The sequence below is a fragment of the Panthera onca genome, chromosome B4, assembly GCF_046562875.1.
Source record: "Panthera onca isolate mPanOnc1 chromosome B4, mPanOnc1 haplotype 2, whole genome shotgun sequence".
Taxonomy (NCBI): domain Eukaryota; kingdom Metazoa; phylum Chordata; class Mammalia; order Carnivora; family Felidae; genus Panthera; species Panthera onca.
This window is the reverse complement of record NC_138345.1, coordinates 103,868,577-103,892,014: the sequence shown is the minus strand read 5'-3', so window position 1 is coordinate 103,892,014 and position 23,438 is coordinate 103,868,577. Positions and strand designations below refer to the sequence as shown.

At 34.0% G+C, this 23,438-nt stretch overlaps 1 protein-coding gene across 8 annotated transcripts in view; it reads left to right on the top strand.

Moving 5' to 3' along the window:
* PPFIA2 (PPFI scaffold protein A2) overlaps positions 1 to 23,438 on the top strand; it is a 474,989-nt gene that overhangs the window by 412,913 nt on the left and 38,638 nt on the right. For all 8 annotated transcript variants that reach the window (XM_060656864.3, XM_060656859.3, XM_060656862.3 and 5 more), the window contains one exon: positions 1,468 to 1,561. In XM_060656864.3, coding sequence (XP_060512847.1) covers positions 1,468 to 1,561 — 94 coding nt within the window. The remainder of the gene's footprint in view (positions 1 to 1,467; positions 1,562 to 23,438) is intronic.

Here is a 23,438-nt window from a genome sequence, read left to right as displayed (position 1 = left end):
AACAGTAACAATAAAATTTTTCACTGACACTTTAATAAGATATTACTTTTCACTAGAGAAACCATAACTTGGTCAAGCCCTGCAAATGTGAAGTCAGGAAATTACAGTGGCAGAATAGTAAAATTATCTTTAATAATTTTATTTATTGACATATTGGTGACATTTGTGTGGGTAGTAGTAGTAGTCTTCGTAAGAGTTGGTATTAGCTTAATTCTTTCTACCTAATCTTGAGCTTAACTGGAATTGAAATCCCTTCCATTTAAAAAATATGTGTACTTTGGGGCACCTGGGTGGCTCAGTCGGTTAAGCGTCCGACTTTGGCTCAGGTCATGATCTCACAGCCCGTGAGTTTGAGCCCCGTGTCGGGCTCTGTGCTGACAGCTCGGAGGCTGGAGCCTGCTTCAGATTCTGTGTCTCCCTTTCTCTGACCCTCCCCCATTCATGCTCTGTCTCTCTCTGTCTCAAAAATAAATAAACATAAAAAAATTTAAAAATGTGCGTACTTTAACCCACTTAAAAATAGTGAACATTTTTTCACTTACCTTGACTTCATGTTTTTTGCATATAGTAAATACCAAAAAGAAAACAGAGTCCAGGATTAAGTTCTCATTTTTCAAGTGTAACAAAGAATTTATGAATTAACTATATGTTTATGGATCCTGGATGAAATAATTGCATTGTGAAATATGTAATTCTATTTGATGCCCAACATACTTTTCTTTCCTCTTCCTTTCCTTTCAAGGTTATGTATATTGCGTATTTTTCAGCAACAATAAAAATGACGCTACACCAAATAATTAGTGGCTTGCTGGAATAAGAACCATTCTTACCAAGATTTTTTGAAGATATAGGTTTTTTTTTCAGATATAATTATGAAATTTACAAAACAAAACTAACCTGCCAGAACATATGAAGTTCTGGAAGTAAGGCATATACTGAAGGATAAAGGAGTCAGCCAGGTGAGGAAAAGAGGGTGCCAGAAGGAGGATATGCAAACTCTTTAGACGTCAGCAAATACTTCTATAGTCTCTTGACTTAGAATTGAAGACATGCACCCGATTGTGTTCATTGGGCTATCATTTATGCCATTTTACATCAAATTTGTCAAATTTAAAATATTGAAAAAAAATTTCATGCACTACACAGATATGTGCTCTTCTTTTTCATAAGAAGAAAAAGAGACCTTGAAGCTTGTATATTCCATGGAGTGTATATTCCATAGATTATATATTATGTCGAGGGTGGTATGAATAGTAGGTCAGTCGTTACCTTTTCTTTTCATTCTCTCAGTGTACGTTCATTTATGTACCCATGCCATTTTATGCATGTTGGTTTGGCAGTATAAGGACGATCTAAAAAAGAAAAAGAATTCGTGATACTGAGCAGTTGAACAAATAACTTTTAAAAATTTATTTTCAGAATTGACCCAGTGTATCCAACCTAACATGAATAGTTACTTTTTCACAGGAGGCTTTATGGAGACTGAAGCTGCTGCTCAGGAGTCCCTGGGGTTAGGCAAACTTGGAACTCAAGCTGAGAAGGATAGAAGACTGAAGAAAAAGTAGGTTTGGAGATTTTCTTCCTCTATTTTCTAACTTGCACTTACTCTTTATCATTTGTGGGGGAGTTAAAAAGACAGTCATTGGAAACAATAGACTAAGGCCATTGTTGTTCTAGTATTCCCTAAAACTATTCAATTCTGGAGTTTTCTGGTTCTGCTGAACTACGGTTTGACATAGATGTACACATCTCTGACCTGTAGTAGAAATCGACAGTTTCTTCTAAGAGACCAATGCATTGATTGCAAAAATCACATATATTTAAAATATTTAAATGTAGCCTTGTAAGTAATGTGATAATCTATTTGATATGAAATTCAGGGCTGAATTGGTATGATAAAAAGGGAATGTATACTATCCAACTTCGTGTTTCCTCTGACAATTAAAGTATCTCCTCTTATACAGGAGTATTTAAAAGAATATTTCCCTGACTGATTGAACATAAATTTATTTTAGACCCAGAGCAGATTGTTTTGCATCTGGCAGGAAATTATAGTGTATCTTTTCATTCATATATTTAATATGGAACATTTAAATGACTTGCAAAATTGGCAAATGTTGAGTCTCAGCAGCTGTTAGAAAGCTAGTGGGGTCCATAAGCAACATATTTTTGAAATACAAAGTAACATTTTTCAGTGATGAACTAGTACCTATAGAACATGTTCTTTAAAAGCCAAAGGATTTCTCTCTTCCAGAATCTATTGGTGGGTTACTTCTTTTCCTCTCCTCCTTCTCATATATTTTATTACGTTGTGTTTGTAGTTTTTATGTTTACTTTCTTTCCTATGAAATAATATTCATTGCTCTAGTCATCATTATTGTAGCAGATATGCTCATGGGGTTATAGTATTCAGTGTAATCAACTGACTTCATATTTTGCCTTCTCATTTGCTTTACAGATGTTTACTAATAATGAGGAAATACAGACTTGCAAGTTGTAGAAAAGCTCACTAGCCTAATTATTTCACTAATTTTCTACATAGCCCATAATACATATCCAATGTATAAATATATCCAATCTATATTATATTTATATACACATATATATCCAAATTTAATAGAAATACTGTGCAGAAAAAAATTACCTTGAGAAGATTATTTCTTGAATATAGCCAACTGCTCGGTGTTATTCAATACTAGTAGATATTTCTTTTTTCATTACTGATCACTAAATGTATAATTAAATATTATCACAATCTGTTTGAAATGTCTTACCTTTATTTATTACTATCAAGGAATTTTTTATTCAATTTTTTGCCTCTTTATTGAGAAACCATTCTTCTAAAAAATCTTCTTTTGATAAAGTCTTTACAATTTATTTCAAGTGTAAAGAACTTTCAATTTTATTTATTCAAAATTACTTTAAGTCTAAAGGAATAAGAGTGATTAAAGCCCAGCCTGGCTAATGAACTTGTTTTATTTCACTTAAAGGTTAATTTTCATTTCTCCTATAATGAAATACTTACATATAATGGCAATTTGGCCTGTTTTCACATTGCATGCAAGGATGATATTGAGGCAAACAACATAGTTCATTGGTTGTTTATGGAACCAAATTAAATGTCCTTTTCAACAGCCACTAAAATTAAACATTCCAATTATGCAGGATTTAAACAATAATATATTTACATTTTATCTCTTTCTGTTGGATTGACTTAATGTTAACTTTATGGAATTATTTCCCAAATCCTGACTACCCTCATAGTCAGAAACCAGTTTTAATTCTGGACTTAGTTTGAAGATTTTACTGTACTTGATTTTTGAGTGTTATTTTGCAATATGTTTTGGCAAAATATAATTTTATAATGTGTTAAATAAAATACTGGTCTTTGATATTAAGAAAATTCTATAATATAATAATAACATTTCTCAGTACAATTATTTCTTATAGAATAATAGTATTTGGGTTAAAATGGATCCAACAAGACAAGGCAGAGTTGATTAATGGAAGGACAGAAGTATTTCTGGTATTATTGATTATTCCATGTGTATAAATATGTAACCAGTATTTATGAGATGTATGTAAGTGCTAATACTTATTCAGGACTTGGATGACACTGTGCCTTAGTTTCTGGATTACCAAAATCTCATCTAATGAGTTTTATAAGCTAGACAAAATAAATTATCTCATGTTTATTAGTCTTTCAAGATGGAGGAAAAAATCAAATACATTTTATTGAAAAATAAAAGCAAAAATGAGGTAATTTCTTTCAAAATTTTGAACAATTATAGTTTATGTGCATAGTCGCAATGACTGTGGCTTCCTGCCAATTGTTTATCTACATTCTATCCATTGACCAAGCCAAATGATGTTTCTAGCATGAAGTCTAGCATGAAGGTATAGCATTAACTTAGACCTATGTTCACTGCCCCAAAATTCCTATCAGAGCTTCCTTAGTCTCAATGGTAATAAGCAGAGCTGAATAAAAATCTTATTTTCAACTTTACTAGCGTATCAGGTATCTACAGTTGACAATCTGTGAATTTAAATTTAATTGAGAGAAATCTTATCTAAAGAAGTTAGTTATGACACATTTTTTTAAAACAACCCATATGTGGGAGATACTTACAGAGAACAGCATGCAAGATAGTCCAGATTCTTGCAAAGTTCAGAAATTTGTAATGTTGGCATTCTCAAACAAAGGTCTAATTTGAGGCACATTTGCGATCCAGTATATTCAACATACATAGGTTAGGACAGCTTACTGGCTCTGTGTCCCTACTTCATTCTTTTACTTTGCTTTGTGATGTAGGCATTTGTTTTTCTTATATTTCTAGTTATTTTCCTATGATCAGAAATAGGAATGGGACAATACTGGATCTGCGAAAGCACCCACTTTCAAGAAAATCTTGCCAACCTTTCCCTTCCTGAGTTGGGTAACCTGAGTTATCACTCAGGTGCTATCCCATCAGAACACAGTCTCACCTAGGCCTGAAGTTGATCTACTATTGTTCTGCCTGGTTTGCTTTTACTATGCCTCATCTTTACTACACTTTCCTTTAAAGCTTTAATTGCATCCATTGTTCCAGCAGGTTAATAGAGGGTACAGTTAATACCTACAATGATTGTGTCAAACTGAAACTCATCTAGTAATTCTTTGAGTACTTCACATTAATTTTTCTGGTCTTCCCCATTAAAATTTGACCAGTTTTTCTATAGCCTCATGGTATAGCTCTCCTAATCTTTAAGCATTGAGTCACTTAGTACTCTCAATATGTTCTCTTCATATTAAAACTGTGATTCTTGTAGTTTTCTTGATGTGGGCTGCTTCCGGAGTGTCACTGCTCTCTGAGATCTTGTCCATCATCCTTTGTTTGATTTCAGTGGACTCCAACCACCTTCTCTGACTCAACACATACTAAATGGCATTACCATTTCTAAAATTCACATTATGAGCAACTAGACCTGAGAATTCCACCTCTTCCCTTTTGTAACTGTCACCCTGATATTTAAGAACTTATTTCCCTTTCTTAGCTCTCCAGCTAATGTTTTAATCTAAGACCTACAGCTACTTGCTCAAAGTGGCCAACTGAAGCCAGCCACGCAAATACAAAAGGTAATTGTGTGGCATGATAGAAACTATTGCAAGGTCACAAACTTACATGGTCTGGGTCATAAAAACCTGAATTTCTTTGTATTGTTTTCTCTGAGCATAATATTTTTATTGAAGTATAATTAACATAAAATATTATATTAGTTTCAGGTGTACGACATATTCCAAGTTGAGAATCTATTTGATGATAGACAAAGGAGTCAGGCAATTAGAGATCAAAATGTCAGCTTTATCACCAATCAAATTGTTAGAATATGACTTAAGTATATGGCAAAAAAGGGGTGGTTTCCTAAAACTGAACCCCAAAAGTCAACAAATTTACCTGACACAGAAAAAGCTGGGTTGTCACAGACTTGCAAGGTGTACAAATATAATCCCCACTTCTCCTTGAAAATAGCATCTACAATATTGTGATTTTGTAAATGTGTCCCTCTAGAATCAAGGACTATAAACTTACAAGGAAAGAAATGAAAGTTTAGGTCATTAGCATCTAAAAGAATTTTTAAAGTGTCAATGTTAGTGTATTTGTATTAATATCTCATCATATTTCTTGTCTTTATTTTCCTGGAATATATTTAGCTGACAATTTCCCATATCACCATTTCTAGAAACATGATGTTGGGTGTGTGGCAACCTTCCTGCGTCCTTAGAGATCTGGAAATATATTTTACATCTAAAATTCGTTGATAATGGCCAGAAGTGTACAACTATTGGTTTAGAGTAATTTCTCTCAAAACTTTAAAGCTACTGTTCTTCTTGCCTCTAGTTATATCTAATGTCAATTAGTTGTCACTTTTGTATATAACATGTAGGGCTTCTTCTCTCTCTCTCTGAACATGTTAAGATTTTTCTCTTCGGGGTTCAGAAATATCATAAGCATGTTTCCATTCAAATATTTTTTGTTTCATATTTTTACTTTATACTTGCAATCTGGAGACTTGTTAACCTGAACTGTTTTACATGTACTGACTTTTAAAAATTTCATTTTTAGGCTCAACTTTACTTCCAAGAAGCTTATTTTTAGAGACTTATGAGATTAAAGATGAACTTGTTTGTTTCAATAGTAATGTCCTTAATTCTCATGACAGTCTTTGATAGTCAGTGAACATATTAAAATTGACAGAATACACTGTAAATGGATACATATCTCCAGATATATATGTTCTGAAGTCTTTATCCTAATTTTTATCTGCTGATTTTCCTCCTGCGCTTTACACGGTATATGTTTTTTGAAACGTGCATGTATACTGAAATCTTTTGTACCTTGAGACTAAAACTGAAAAGTACCATAAAAATATTAATACACTAATTTATCATTTTCACTCTTTAGCTATAATGTAGGTAATATATTATTATTATTGTGTTAGATATGTTATATTCTTCCAAATGGATATCATTGCTAAATGAATATGGATTTGAAATCAATTTTTCAACATCATTAAAATGAAATTAACATTCCAACTCAGCTATCAGTAGCATCCTCCAGAGAAGCGGTTTTATCCTTGAAGCATGGCAGTCATAGTTAATCACTACCAATGAATCTTTATGTTAGAACTTCAAAGACATAAAAGTGAAGCTCTATAGATTTAGTTAATTTATTTCCATTGCAGTCCTAAGGGTCTTCCTCAGTGCATAATCTTTAATGTGTTTTGAGACTCGGCACTTTTAATCTTTGGCATTTGGAAGGTTCAGAGTTTGCATATCTCTAAGTAAAATAAATATCACTGAAAATATTCATAATTAGAGGTATCACATAAATTCCACTACATTCTCTCATTTAATAAATATTTATTAAGTGTCTGTGTGCCAAGTTAAACTTATAAATGAATTGCATTCCAGAGGTTAGTTTGTAACACATGTGTTGGAAGCTTTGAATACATTTTCCCTTCGAAGTAGTGCTATATATATTGAAGGTAAATGTCTTTGCTTCCTCCTCAAAAATCTATTTTGTAAGCCTGTTATAGGAATTGAATCTGACTAGATAAAGCAAAAATGAGAATTCATGGTAGGTTATTAGAGTATCAGAGATTTCAGAAACAACAGAGCCAGCACACCTCCGAAATTTCAGCAGTAAGAGATTATGAAATATTTCTGTAGAGTGTTATCAAGAATTCATATTTTCTTTCTTTCTTTTAATGTTTATTTATCTATTTCCGATAGAGAGAGAGCATGAGCAGGGAAGGGGCAGAGAGAGGGAGACAGCGGATCCGATGTGGGCTCTGAGCTGTTAGCTCAGAGACCAGTGTGGAGCTCAAACTCACAAACTGTGAGATCACGACCTGAGCCAAAGTCAGAAGCTTAACCGACTGAGCCGCCCAGACACCCCAAGAACTCATATTTTCTGTGTCACCTAAGTCCAAATTTTAAATTCCTAGGTGAAAGCATGTGATTGGCTTAGTGAGGAACAGATATGTGTGCTTGGGTCAATCAGTTATAGTCATAGGTTCGTTTTATACAGACATGAATGCAAGACATAACCCAAATCTAATGTTCTCAATATTTCTCTGGGAAATGTGTCTCGATTTCTTACTCGAAACTTCACAAGTATGTCTTCTCTACCTGCACTGAGCTAGCGCTAACATTGCCTTGCCATCTGATCCTACGTTGCGGTCTGACTCCAACCACGGACAATTGTAAAAAATTCCCTAAACCTAAGAAAATAATAATATCTGAAGGCTAAAGGCCAAAATGATTTTTTGGCCATTGATTTTTTTTAGGAAAAATAAAGCTAAGGAAAATCCAAGTGTTTTTATAACTAACTATATTTAGGTATATTTTATCTATTTGAAGGAAGGAAAAGAATTCAGAATGAATAGAGCTGCTGTTTTGAGCCAACAGTGCAATGTTCATAGATCAGAATAAGTAGAACAGAAGCGCTATATAGTCTCTATACTTTCTGCTCAGGGGAAACATTTATGATATGGAATGATTAAAATAAAAATTAATAATAGGAAATTAAAACTTAAGATAGCTACATATACTAGAAGAATGATCTCCTTTTCTAAATAAGTCCATATCATTTGTCTTTACTGAAGTATATCCTAGATTAATAGAATACACAAATGATCATTTTTTACTCATTCCCTTAATGCCTATTATGTCCCAAGAACTGTGTTGGAAACTACTGATATTCAAATTGCACAGTTCCATTTTTCAGAGCACTTGTAGAAATACAGATGTGAAAACAAATAATTGCACTTAGGTATTTCAGAGGCCATGATCATTTCTCTAAATCACTAGTCTTTGAACAGAATAAAAAAAAGTGCCGCAAACCTAAAGCTACCTAATGTTCTTATTTCAAAGTTGTTCTCCAAGCTAGGGACCGCTCACCTCATTGTTAGTTGCCAAAATAAATCTACAATATTTATTAGATTATTTTTGATCAGTAAGAAAGGAGATTATTGATTACCAAGAGTAAACGGAATCCTTTAAGAATAAACTGTGCCCTTAAACTTTTCAAACGTTTTCTAGACATATAGAGGAGGAAAAAATACTGTAGAAACACCATTTATTGAGTGCAGCAAGGTATTTAATTTACTTCTAAACACAAGATTGGATTGAAACTAACAAAATGGGTTTATAACTGATGAAATCATTGTAACCGAAGGGGCTGAACAAAAGAACTGGTGAGGACTAAGTAAAATAGAAGGTGACAGACTCAGTTCTTTCACAGGTGACTTAAATAAGAGTATCAGATTTGTGGAAGAATGAAGCTGGAAGACATAGTTAAATTTTTAGATAAATTATTTTATTTAAGGAAGACCTTTACATAGAGGTCCAAATCTAACAAGATAAAGTTTAATAGGGGTGTTTATATAAGTCTACATCCAATTTTACGACTCTACTTACTGGTTACTTGTGTATGGGGGATATGGTATGCGTGTAGGTATAGAGGGATCTTAACTGCAACTCCTAAGATCTCTGTTTCTACAAAAAAGACAAGTTAGCAATGTCTAGCAAGGGCGTTAATGATTTTCAATATCGATAAAAGCAATGGATAGGGCCAAAATTCTATGTACTGCTCAGATTATAGTTGGATATTGTGTTAATTTCTGGGAAATATAGTTTAAGTGGATATATTCAAACCAGCATATGTTCCAAGGAACATGACCAGTATAGCAAGATTATATCAAACATGTCTTCAAGGTATGCTAGAAATAATTAGGAATGTGTGGGGTATAAACAACAGAGATCCAGATTCTGCCAAGAGAAAGAACTCTCAAGTAAAGAAGAAATCCTAAGAAAATAATAGGAACTAGGGCAGTGACTTCTACTCAGATGACCAAACCAGAAAACTAGGCTTCATCTTTGCCCTTGGTCATCCTTGTCCTTATTCTTCCTTTGTGTACCTCTGTGCACCTCTGTATACTCTTGCTCCGTATACTATCTCTTTAAAATCTCTCAAATGTATTGGTTTTCTTCTTTCCTTTTTCAGACCATCATACTAAAACCATGATACATGCTTGCCTTCCTGTAATCCATTCTTTGTACTTCAGCTAAAGAGATCTATCTAAATTATATTTCTGAACTTGCCTAGAATCCCTCAGCTATTATCTAGCTTCTCTAGGATAAATTCCAGATGACTTTATATGGCCCATAAATCCCTGCATCATCTGGTTCCTATTTATCTCACCAGCCTTACCTCTCTCTACTTCCCATCTTGTATGTTATTGTCTTAATATACTTAATATCTAATACTTGTTTGTAATTACCCCTGTTCCATTTTCCTCCTCATTCTTTGTATAGTAATGATAATATTTATTATATATGTAATAAGAATTTGATAATCACATTGAGCAGTTACAGTATTCTAGGTACTATACTACATATTTTACATGTATTATCTTTTAATTTTCACAAAGCCTTCGAGGTAGATTTTCCTCCACCTATGAGGAAACATAGCTTTCCAGGCACTGTACGATACAAGAGTCTGGATCTCTTGAGTCCAGCCTTTTTCTAAATTATTTGGGATCTCAGGGTAAAGCTGCAATTTAAAGTATGTAGTTGTTTGTCAGCTGGACCTTTATATCCTATATATTTGAATGGTTTATATAGGGAGTCAAAAGAGAATCCCTCACCCTCTTTATACTCCGAAAAGAGTAGCATATTTTTTTTCTGGAGGATAATTAGTTTGTCATCTGACCTTATCCCATCTTTCAACATGAGCAATAAATATATTCAAACCAAACTATTTTTTTTAATACTGGGAAGAGGAGATAGTTTCAAAGCACAAAATGTAGCTGTGTTATAAAGTTGCTTTTTTTCATATAATTAGCCACACATAATATCTCAAAGTTTGATGTAAGAATGGTAATGAGCACTTACAAATAAGCTATGTAAGAAATTTAAATGTGTGCTTGAATCAATCTTACACAATTCATTCCAATAAAACTTAAAAAGTTAGTATCGAATACCAAGGATAATTAAGCTCCTTTTTTAGAAGAGAAAAAGTCACTAATTAGGGTACCTTTAAATATAATGCTGACATCTTAATCTGGAAAGAATTCTCCACATTTGTTTCCACAAATATAGGATCTTATATTGGCTCTGCATAGGTTTTTCATAAGGTCTTTGAAGATGCTATCTCTTCCCACAGTTATTTAAAATTAGCCACCTATCAAATAAGATTCTCTTCTTTGTTTCTACATTTCTAAGGGGAGCAGTGATTATCTGTATCTTATTTTCAGAGTTTTATTTTAAAAACTAGTTCTATATGTCCCCTAAAAACATATGTATGGATATATGTATATTTTATGTACATGTATGTAAAAATACAAAGAAATGTCTTTGTTTCAGGTTTTACAGAACCACAACTTTAACTGTGTTTGACTAGGTTAGATTTGCTAGGCAAGTGAACAAAATTCTTAGAAGAATAAACATTTCTTAACTTCTTTAAAAGAGTCTCAAAAATCTCTATTTGAAATTAGTATTAACTTGATTTTTTTTCCTTCTAATTTTTCCTTTAAATTTTAGGTTAACATAGTATAATATTGATTTCAGGAACAGAATTTAGTGATTCATCATTTACATACAATACCCAGTGCTCATCACAACACGTGCCCTCCTTAGTGCCCATCACCCATCTAGCCCATCCCCCACCCACCTCCCTCCAACAACCTTCAGTTTGTTCTCTATAGGAATGAGTCTGTTATGGTTTGCTTCCGTCTCTCTTTTCCCCCTTCCCATATGTTCATCTGTTTTCTTTCCAGAATTCCACATATGAGTATTTGTCTTTCTCTGACTGACTTATTTCACTTAGCATAATACACTCTAACTCCATCGACTGATGAATGAATATAGGAGATGTGGTATATATGTACAATGGAATATTACTCAGCCATCAAAAAAAGAATGAAATCTTGCCATTGCAATGACACAGATGGAATTAGAGTGAAATCAGCATTAACTTTAAAGAAAAGTTATTTCTGTAGTAGTGTGATGATGAACCATACTGAAAACTTCTGAACCATTTCCTTTCATTTATAAAGATCACTAGAAATATGCTTGACTATTTATTTTCAATGTGTCCCATGTCTTTATACATAAAGTAAACCTTTCCATCACCCTGTGGTGCCCTAATATCCACATAGATCACCCATTCACAATTTAATCTGTAAGTGTCATGGCTTCCAATGCCATTCTCTACTCAGGTCAGACACCTTCCATGGTCATATTCTATATCATCTCATCTCCTCCAAATCACTCTTATTCCAAAATTACTAATTCTTACTAATTCAAACAGATCATTCCTTCCTAACCTTAGTCTTCTCCTCTCAGCTTTGCTTTGTCATTTTCTTCAACTATCATTCTTCTTAACTTCTATCCTTTCCCAGCACAGTTGCCCCTTTCTGTTCTCTCCTTGCTTCCTATTTAGCTTAGATTCCATGTCCATGATTTCAACACACTCAAAAATTCCTAATTTTTTTTTTTTTGCTCTTCTTTCATTTGGTTGTATCCACATGCCACTATTGCTGCCACCAATGAATTTTCTTTCTCTGTGTCTACAACTGAACACCTCTATGCTGCTAGAGAACATTATAGTACAAGACTTCAGGCCAGCTTCCTTTGGCATTTCATCAGTGCCCTGTAATTACAGTATTTTTCTCTTACCAATCTTGTTTCTACTCCTTGAAGCTTTTGTTAGAGACCTCCACTGTTCTCAAAGCTGCATCCTCTGCAGATGAACTCACATTCTGCTTTAGAGGGAGAGAAGGAAGAAACCATCTGAGTGCCCTAAATTATTTGCGGCCAAATGCATATTAACACTAGCCCCTCTTTTGTTTTATTACAGGAAACTAGGATACTCTCTTGCTTCAGTGCTCATCTCTTCCCAGTCTCTCAGTCCTGTTGTGCTGACTTCTCATTTGCTCTTATACTTTCAAATTCTGCTCTCTTCTTTAAACATTCTCAGGTTTCGCCTATTAAAGGAAATCCTTTCTTTATTCTACTTTTTCACATCAGTTGCTACCCATTCACTCCTCAATCTGGTATTAATAATTGATTTTAAAATCTTCCTGAGTCACCAATTTAAACCTTAAGAAGAGAGAAGCAATCACATTTCACATATGAAGCTCATGTAGTGAATTATGTATCATGTGAAGTTTTAACATTCAAAGTTGACTAGTTTATAAACAGGAAATGGCCCATTCATGTAGTAGGAGATCTAGAAGATTAAAATGAGACATCTGAACAGTTTCAGGCACCATTTTGGAAAAAAGACAGATGTTCGCTGGTAATGTCTACTTGTGTCTGGATGTATGCTGATGTTCCCAAGGAAAACATGCCAATAATTGGATTTGATCATATTCATTAAATGGTAACTTAAAACCTGTTCTTTTTCTGTGTCAATTAAAACTTGTTATTTGCCTATTACTCACAGTGATCTTTACATGAAGAACATTTATTTTTCACAGAATCTGTCTTGATGTTATCATAACCTTGACAATCTGGAGTGAAGAGAAAACGAATAATGAGGTTATGTGTTATTGTAAATAACTGCTTGTAGGAAAGAACATAGAAGAAAAATTAAATACTTTATCCAGATGAAAAAACTCTGCAAATATATATTCCCTCTGACATGAATTTAGAGTATTTACCACTCTGAGATATGTCAGAGTCATTTATGACTAGCTTTTTGTCCTTTGCAGGCCTTTTTTTTTTTTTTTTTTTTACATCATGAGCTGAAATCCTTAATATTCTAAAGTGAGGTAACTGCTCAGTATTGCTTTCAATTGACTCTGGAGAATAAGAAAGTTCATAAAAACTCTGAAAAATCAGAAAACTTACAACAATTGATAACAAATATATTAGAAATTTAAGTAATACTTTTTGAATGTTTTTTTATATTTGTGTTTCCTGTTTGTTTTCATAATTTACATTTTATATTTAAGGTATTTTTATTGATATTAGTTTTCTATTTTTGAAAATGCTAAATGAATACATGGGGACTATTAATATTCCATTGTGCACATATTTAATCAACTTGTTTTATTGGAGAGCAATTACTAGATAACTGGTAGGCTGAGAAAGATGATTTTGTCCATGGGAATAACTGGCCCCAAATGCTTTTGGCAATTTTCCTGGAAAGCTCAGAAATTGCCTTTTTTAAGAGCTCATCAAAGAGTTCACAGATACGTTGACAGGAAAGCCATTTTAACAATTTAGAAACTGTCTCTTTTTGGTTTTAATTTTCTTTCTGTTCCATGTATGATGTAAAAAAAAAAATGCCTTAAATTTCTTAGGTCATTGTGGTGCCAATATGTATGGACATTTATGTTTTTGTTTATGTGAATATTTAAAGAGCTTCCCACAGCTGTTCTGGAGCTAAGGTCAAAGAATACGCATTTCTCCAAAAGGCCTATTTAATAAAATAATACATGGTTTCTCTGAATGAATGCATTTAGATGAGGCACGTACAGGGTGTTTTCATTGCACGCCAACCTTTTCTTTATAATGACTGAGCAATAAAAAAGAAACTCTCTAAGTTGCCTAATATCTGAGATACGGATTTCTGCTTCATGTTTTCTTATATTTAATATATTTTATGAGTTGTAGTAAAAGTTTTATTTTTTCTAAGAATTAGTCTACTATGCTTGTATAGAAAATTTTAAATAATATTACCATGGCTTTTTGTTGAATTATTTAAATTCCATATTTTCCCAGTGCCACTACTATATCCAGGCAGCAAGTGGGCTACCTCAAAAATTATATTTAAATCAATGCTGTTTTGCGATGATTTATGGTAATATTGGTGAACCAAACTAGTTTCCTTTTTCCTCAGAGCAACATTTATAAACATCTGTCCAAATAAATGTTTCTGTCGAAAGAGACTCAGTTGGCACAAACAACATTTATTTTGCCAGTTCAAACAGAGGAGAAGGAATTATTGTAGCAAGGGGAAAAGAGTCATGGCATTCTTTTATCCTTCTCATGTTCTGATTACTGGCAAATGCATATTATAAAAATTATTATTCTTATGGCATTTGTTAGAATATTACAAGTATGGACCTGAATGTATAATTTTCTTCTTGCCCCATATGAAGGTAAGGAGATTGAAAATCAGAACCTGCTGGTAATTTTGAACAATCATGTATAAAAACTAGAACCCCGATATTCTGACGCTCACACCAGTGCTCTCTTAAGTTGCTGCCTCTCCAGGGGTCTCTTGTACTTTTTCTTGAGCTCGAACAGTAGACATGTAAGGCTGTATGAGAATCTGAGCACCATTTTGTAAATGCTGCTTCTATTTGTAAAACAACCCAGGAGTGGCCTGAGGTAAAGAATGTTCTTTAATAAAACGCCTGATTTCTTCCTGGAGTATACTAGAGGCTGGGAAAAATGTGGTCATGCATGTTTCAGAGTGGCTCATTTTCAAGAGACAGACTTACTAGTCAACAATTAGACCTGCCCTCAACCTGATCATGCTTTTGGACGCAGTGAGTATGTGTGCCACGGTGAAATAAAAAAAGACACCATGTCTTTCTCATATCTGAGCTTTTGCACATCTGAAATGATGCTCTTGTTTTATTCCATGGCTTTCTTTGGACTAAAATGTATCCATTAACATTTGTGTGCTTTTCTTTTCCATCCATCCTTCTCCATCTCATGAAAAGCACATCTGGGTAAGTTGAATGACAATGGCTGCTGAACATGTTTATTTTCAGCACCATCCTTTTTGTCTTTTATCTTTAGTATTTCTCTTTTCAGTTTTAACACAAGCTGCACTGCCTCTGACCTAAAATGAAAACTGCAAAGTGTATTCATTTCCACACTGTAAAAGGAATCATTGGTTCAGAGAAATGTTCACACTCAAATTAATTATGTTGGCCTTGCAGGCACTTCTGTTTATTCAGTTCTATTAGACACACGTCAAAAGATATTCCAGACGTCATTTCCTTCCTTCTCAAGTCATGCTTTAGGAGTTAGTGTGGCACTCGGTGAGGCTTAAGTAATAGTTGGAGGCCACATTGTTATTTTGGACTGTGCTGCATGGCTGGGTTGGCCTGTGTGCTCGTTGGTGGTTAGTGGCTCTCCACCCACATTCTCTTCCAGAGACAAACTTCTTTGTTAATTATTAGAACTGCACTTAAATGAAGAGGATAAATGCTGGATCTTCCCCAGTAGGACTTTTACACTTAGATTCCAAAGTAATCCTTGGTTTTGGTTTATTCCTTTGGTTTTGTATGTGCTTCCCATTATTTCCTGTACTACAGGTTAATTTTCAAAGATTTAAAAATCTAAACATCTCAGATTACAGTACCAAATTTTAAATCCTTCTCTTTGAACTAAAATGAAAACATGTTAATTATCTATTCCTAAGACAAATGGGGCTTCAAAGTAAAACAAATTATGCATAACGTTTATAAAATATTTACATTGGTTTAAACTTTTACATTGGTAACATGGTGAGCTTTTAAAAACACTTCTGTTTGGGAAAGGTATTGCTTTTCAATTGAAAACCAAATTTTATATATATATATATATAACTATATTTGTAGTATTTCTTAGTTCATTAGTATGGTTTATATTTGTTATATTTTTCTACTCTAATTTTAAGTTCTAGTTACTACTAATAATTATTTAGTAATGCAGAATTTACTTCAGTTAGGATAATTTATGATATTAAGGAAAGCCTAGTAAGTGTTCTTAAAAATGCAAGGCAAGCCGTGGTTAGGGTACTATTCAACTATGATAGCCAAATTTGTAAGCTCTTTTTAAATATAATGAATATTCTAGATATTAGATTTAAAACATTGTTTTCATGTTATCATGTAATATCAGTGGTCTGTCTTCTCATGGTTTTTAAGTTTCATAAGGAAAATAATCCCAAGAAATAAAACTTCATTTTCCCTCCACTTTTCGAATTAAATATTGAAAAATAATAAATGCATGATGCATTGTCGTTTATGTACTTTAAGAAACTGATGGAATTGTCTTCATTCTAAAATTGAGATTCTTGCCGTCTTGTACACGCTCCTGGAATTTAACATTTTAGGACTTTAAAATCATTTCCCCGGCAGAATTGCCAAAAGAAAGCTTAGGAGGTTAAAGTGTCAGGAGAAGATAGTACAAACTTAGTGAAGAGAGGAGATTGGAGGTGGAAAGATCATTCCCTGAATTAGGAATGAGAAGGTGAGAATGTAAGCCCCAGCTTTCCCATTTGTTTTGTGTACCCTTGAGTGACTGACATGTTCTCTGTACTTACTGACACTACTATCAACTTCCTGAACCTCACAAGAGGATGAGAAAATATCTATAACCTCAAGAAGGATGAAAACTATAAACTTCAAAATCTGAGTTAAAGAGGGCGAAAATTAGATGAAGCACTAAGGTAATCTAGTCTAAATGGTATCCAAATAACCTGAAAATTACCACTGTTCCTCCAATAAGTCCCCAATTTACTATCAGGAGGTGACTAGGGAGAACAGACCACAGAATCTTTCAAAAATGAAATTGTTTAATGGAAAGTAATACAAATCCCTTTAGTTTTCAGTAACAGCATGAGTAATTGTATTGCTTCATCACATTTCTGTGTGTGCATGTGTGTGTGTGTGTGTTTATACCTTTTTAATGGCTTTGAAACTGATTAAATTCAAAATAAAGTGAGGAAAGAAATTATGTAAATCCCAACTCAAATTCACAAATAAATTACATTTTGTTTCTGAGACTGTGCCCTCCATTTCAGAGCAGCTTGAAGAAAAAAGGTTTCAGTATGAATAAACTTTGGTTTTAATGTCGTCAAACTATTTCATTTCCAAACAACCTAGCATGTGTTCTTGGAATCCAAATAAAATACTACTTAGAAGTGTAATGGATTTTATATGCACTTCATGGGAAAATGTGCCATTATAGGATATACAAACACACATACACTTGCACACACACACAAAATCACAGTATGCTATGCTTTTTAAAATCAAGTCAACCTTGTTAATGTTGAATTCGAAACTCTTAATTTTATGGAGCTAAATATGTATATTTAGGCAATCAATGTTCTGAAGCAGCTGATTGGGATTTGTGACATTTCTGTTTAGAAAAATTATGTTAATTAAGATATACATTTTCAGCTTGCACATGTTAGAAAAAATGTGGGTGGCACCACATTTTGTTCATACTTGCTGACCAGAATTTCAAATAGTTTCTCAAATATGTAATGTTGATTTTCATAGCATTGATCAACAAGTCTATATTTCTGAATGATAGACTTATAGCTCATCGTCTGTTGGGAATTTGAGATCATATCCTACTTACCCTCCTGACTACTGAATTTTAATGGAACAATTAATAACGGTGTGAAATGAAGTATAAGTAAATTTACTGCTACGTTATGTGAGAGAGATTTATTCTCTGGACTATACTGTTAAGAAGTAGATTCAACTGTCAAATTATTTTGACTTATGTTTTATTCTTGGTTCTTATCAAGCCACATATTTATTTCTTCTGGTTATATCAATAACTAATTACTTGTCATGTGCCACAGTAAATTAATAAGCCCTTAAGATATATTTTTCAATCAGAGAATTCCTTTATATTGCAATTATACAAAATCAATTGAACTGACACAAAGTGCAAGCAATCCAGTTTGTCCATCCCAATGAGATAATCAAGACCAATCTTGGTTCCTCTGGCAGAGATGCAGAACCTGATATTAGGGAGGAAGAAGAAAAGAAAAGGCAAAGCTCCTTTTTTATCTGATAATGTTAAGAATTAAATGGTGTGATAGTAAGCGGGTAAAGATTATACATATTACCCAGGAGGTCAAATAAATATATGCCACTTCTGAATATAAATGAACCACAAGAAAAGAAAGAAAAGGGAGAGAATACCATTTAATTTAATACTAACAAGGAAGTTGCTTTTAATATAATCAAATTATTGCAATCAATTTATCCTCCTTTTTCAGTTACAAAAAGTTCAAGAGATTAATTAGCTAAAGGATAGAATGGGGGTTAAGAAAGTTAACTCTGTGGCCAAAGTCTTGGGGCTCAAATTCTGGCTCTACCACTGCTGATTCTATGCTCCAAGTGGTTTGTGTTCTTCAGTGTCCTCATCTGCAAATGAGTATCAATATGTATCTTATTGTTGTGAAGCTTAAAGAAATTATCCATACAAAGCTCTTAGGATAGGGTTTCACACAGAATTTGTGGCAATGCGTGTTAGCGGTTGTTATCGGGGATCTAAACCCTAATTTGTCTACATCCAGAACCTTTGCTCTTTCAAACCATGATATCATATCTCAGAAGAATAGAAAGTGGTTTAAATGAAACAAGAAGTCACATTAGAAAAATCTCTATTACAGTACGTACTATATTGAATTGTAGTAAAATCTAAAAAATTACATTTAAATATATTTTTAAATTTTAAATGAGAGGTATAATAAGTGCAATCACTGGAGTATGCACAAGTCATAATATTTGTGTAGAAGAGAAAATTAATTCTGCCTGGGAGAGGCCTTGGAATCTTAACAGGAAGGATAAAGCATGAGCTATGCCTGAAGGACAAGTATGAATTTGCCACGATTATGATGCAAAGAAGGATGTTTCAATCAGAAGAAAAAGGGAGATAAAAGTCACAGAGGGTCAAGTAGAATGTGGTATTGGGGGAATGGCAAGTGTTTCAGTACTGATTGAGCAGAAGAGTCTGGAGAGAGCTGGGGCCAGATTACTAAGGGTCTTTTTCATCATGCTAAGGTATTTGACCGTTACTTTTAGGACAACGGGGAGGTTTTTAAGTAGACAAGTCTTAACAAAAATTTGCGTTTAGGAAGTTCTCACTGGGAGTTTGAAAAAGCATGGGTGGAGGGGTACCAGAGACAGACTCTGGGAGTCCTTTGCCATGATCCGCGAATGATGAGGATTTGAACAGAAGCTTTGGTAGTAGTCAATTTGCAAAATATCTTATTTAATGTTAGAGAGTGCATGTTTTTCTCTTTCTGAGCAGCCAGTATAGGTAACTGCTAAACAAAATGCTTATTCCTTTTTAAGATGCGATGCATAGTTTGATGTTAACAAAAACAAAATACTTACAATTCATCCTATCATCCAAGATCCCAGGTGGTTGTCAACATTGAGAGTTTTGTGGATTACAGTATAACAGTCATTCGAAAGATTTTCTTGGCTAGAGCAGATGATGAAAAGCATGATGCAGTGGAAGGACAAGCTCTCATCTCTAGGACTTTAGAGTTGGGGGTGGGATATGAGGCGCACACATGTGGTGCTAATCAACAATCTGTATGAGTGATACTGACACACTAGAAGTTTCCAGACTTTGAAGGATAAAGAGTCTTTATGGAATGGGATTATCACAAAATGAAAGCTAGGGTCGTAATTTAGGCAAACAGAAAGATTTTGATAGTTAAAGGGAAAGAACTTACCAGCCCTGGAAAATGGTGCTTGCAGTGAGAAATTAGAATGCACAAATTATATGCAAAAGTAGTTTTTCAGTTCTGGTTAGAAGTGAATGAAGATGATTAGAAAGGTAAGTCAAGACTAAACCTATTTTAGTATTCATAATGCAGGTTGAGGGTTATACTTTAGGCACTTAAGAAGCCGTTGGCAGGTTTTCAGAGGACAATACTATGACAAAAGTAACACCTCACATTTATTAGCTGCTTCCTTTGTGTGAGGCACTGTTGTAATCACATTACCATATGTTTTCTCTCCTTTAACTTGCATTGCAACCTCCTGAGGTAGGGACTAGTATTGTCAGCTTTATTTTACAGATGAGGAAACTGAGGTACAAAGAGGTAAAGTGACTTGTCTGTGGATGCACAGCTAAGAAGAGGAGGCACCAAGAATCAGGCCCAAACCATCAGACTTTAGAAGCTGCTCTCTTACCTGTTTTGCTATCATGGCAGATTTTCTTCTTATGCCAGTGTATTAAGAGGGTTAGAGGACTAGAGATAGGGGCCAATTAAAGGGGTGAAAAAAAAGGAGTATGGTGGTGACAAAAATAGTAAAGGAAGATGAAATAGAAAATATGAAGGGGGAAATTGGCAGGCATTAAATGGAAAGTGACTGAAATGGCCATCCCGAGTGACAGAGGAAAGGGTACTGTATAGTATTCAGACAGTCATATCACAAATTGGCAATCCCAAAATAGCATTGGAGGCTAAGTGGTCTGAGAATAAAGTCTATTTTCACTGACAGTGATGAACCATTCATGTTGGGAAGAATATGAGAAAGGAGACTTTACTGGCCCTATGGTCTGTGACTTTTTTGAGTAATTAATGAATTTTATTTTTCAGAGTTTAACACTTTATTGAATTTTTTTGATTTATAAGTTGGTTCCCCTACTGTGAGGGCATGAATACAGGGACTTTTCCTACTCCAGGATAAACCAAATTTGTTAGGTAGTCAGTCATCTCATTTTTATGATTTACAGTGTACCAGGTTTTGTGTTCAGCAAAGAATAAGACCAACTGAATCTCTGAGTCAATAAAATGTTAAAGGTACTCTAGGTAAGAATGTTTGGTATACTAGGGGGCTTATAAAAAGATGTAGTGGATATTGCCTCAGGGGCGAGAAAAGATGGCTTCAGGGAAGTATTTTAGTATGTCTTAAAAATCAAGACAAAGTGACTGGGGAGACAAGGCATGGAGACATGAGGACATTGTTTAGTGTGATAGAAACATGGCTTACAAATGCAAGCATACTGTACCAATTAGGTTAAAACTGCAATAGTTGAGCAGAGACATAAAACCAAAAAAAAAGTAGAAGCCAGACATTTCCATTTGGTTTGAGTCATTTAAGCAAAGTCAAACTTGCTTAAATTAGTGTGGATTAGGAGTAAGAAACTACAAGCCTGGCAACTGCCTTTGATTCATGTACATTTTTTAGACACTCTCGATTTTTATTCAGAAATCCTTGGATCTAGTTATTACTAGGGTGCCCAACCTTGTTCCTATCTCAGACCAGACATAGCATGCACAGGCTTCCCTGTGCACAGTTATATCTGAGTATGCAAATGACTCATGCACCTGATGGGCCTTCCTAAGGTGTCACTTTCCAGTCACAGTAACTCATTGACACCTATTTCAAGAGAGTCTAATGGCATTCTTTATTAGAGATGAGAATGTGTTTCTTGAAAATAGTCAACAATTCAAAAATTTTTCTTACTCAAAATGACATTCCTTTACAATTAGTACTTTTCTTTTTTGGGTTTTCACACAGGTGATGACAACCCTATGTCAGATAGAATTTCTAAAAGGAAGTGCTACTGGTGTTCTCTAAAATCTAGTCTAAATCTTAAAACAAAAATGCATGTCCATAACTATAGTGATATATAAGTGATCCTTTGGGAAAGGATGATTAAATATTAGATCGTCTGGAGAAAAAAAAGAAAAACAAAAATATTTCTTCAGGTCTAGATAGAAAAACAGCAATTTCCAGACTCACACTTATACTAGGGAAAGTTGATCCTAGCCTTGCTCTGGAAGAACTGTCTTCTGACCTTTGAAAAGGTTGAATCTCAGGTACAGAATAAATACTTACCTTTTCACACATATTCAAAATGCCTATTTGTGGCATATCAGTTTTTTATTTTATATTTCCTAAACAATTCAGATCACTGTTTCTCTGTCAAAATATCTGGTGGGAAGAAGCATGCCCCCATACAATTAATGCTACCTTTAATAATCTGTTAGGAAATCTTCATGTGTTAAACTCAGTGATTTCCAATTATTATAGCGTTGCCCATATTATTTTATTTTTTTAACATTGCTTCTTTCTCATGGAATACACCCAGATATATGTCTCTTATAAATATGTCTCTTATTAATATGGTGAGAGTTGTTTTTTTAATTGAGAAGAATTAAATGTAATATTGCTCTGAGAATTTCAATGCATTTCTTACACAGTTGATACTGCCCTCAGATAAAGGGAAAGCACATCTGGAGTCAAAGTCATGTGACATGCAGTCCTGCTGCAAAACCCAGCCATCTACCCCTAACCCGGCAGTTCCTCCCCAGTTTCAAGTGTGTCAGTTCAAAGGCTGGGGATTCAGCCCTGCCAGCTGGGGACCAAAGAATAGCATCCACTGGACTAGAATTATTTTTCTTATTATCTTAGCATACTCTTACTAAAGTTATTATGTTACAAGAGTTTGTGATTAAACAAAGCAAAAACAAAGAAAACTTTTTCAAGAACAAGATCACGCAAAGATTTCACAAACAACTGTGCAGTTAAATTTCTATTCAGATGAAGAATAGAACTATCTGAGCACATTGGATTGCCTCTTAACCAGACTCCTGTCAGGGATTCCAGGCCAGATCAGATTCTTGGCATCAACTGGAATGGGTGTTATTCTGACAAACTGGCTCAAGAGGAAGCAAAATTGAAGGATTTTTTTTTACTCTTTGAAACATAAACGTTTGAATGGCATTGTAAGCCAAAATATAAAAGGATATTTGGACTATATATATATATATATATATATATATATATATATATATGCATGCCCCCATACAATTATGGGGTCATATATATATATATATATATATATAGAGAGAGAGAGAGAGAGAGAGAGAGAGAGAGAGAGAGAGACTCAATTTACTGAAAAAAAGAAGTACCTAAATGTGAACCCTGGCAAACATGTTCAACATTCACAGATATTTATTGAGCACCTTGTCAGTGCCTGACTTTGCTCTAGATTCTTCTAATTATCTCTAAACAGAATATGTGAAAACATCAGTCCTCCTTGAGCTTATATTTGAGTGGGATATAATAGACAGAGGTGTAAATGATACTCTGCGTTAGAAGATAAGTACTGTGGAGAAAAATAAATCAAGGAACAGGGATAAAGAATGTCTAGTGAGGGTTGAAGGAGG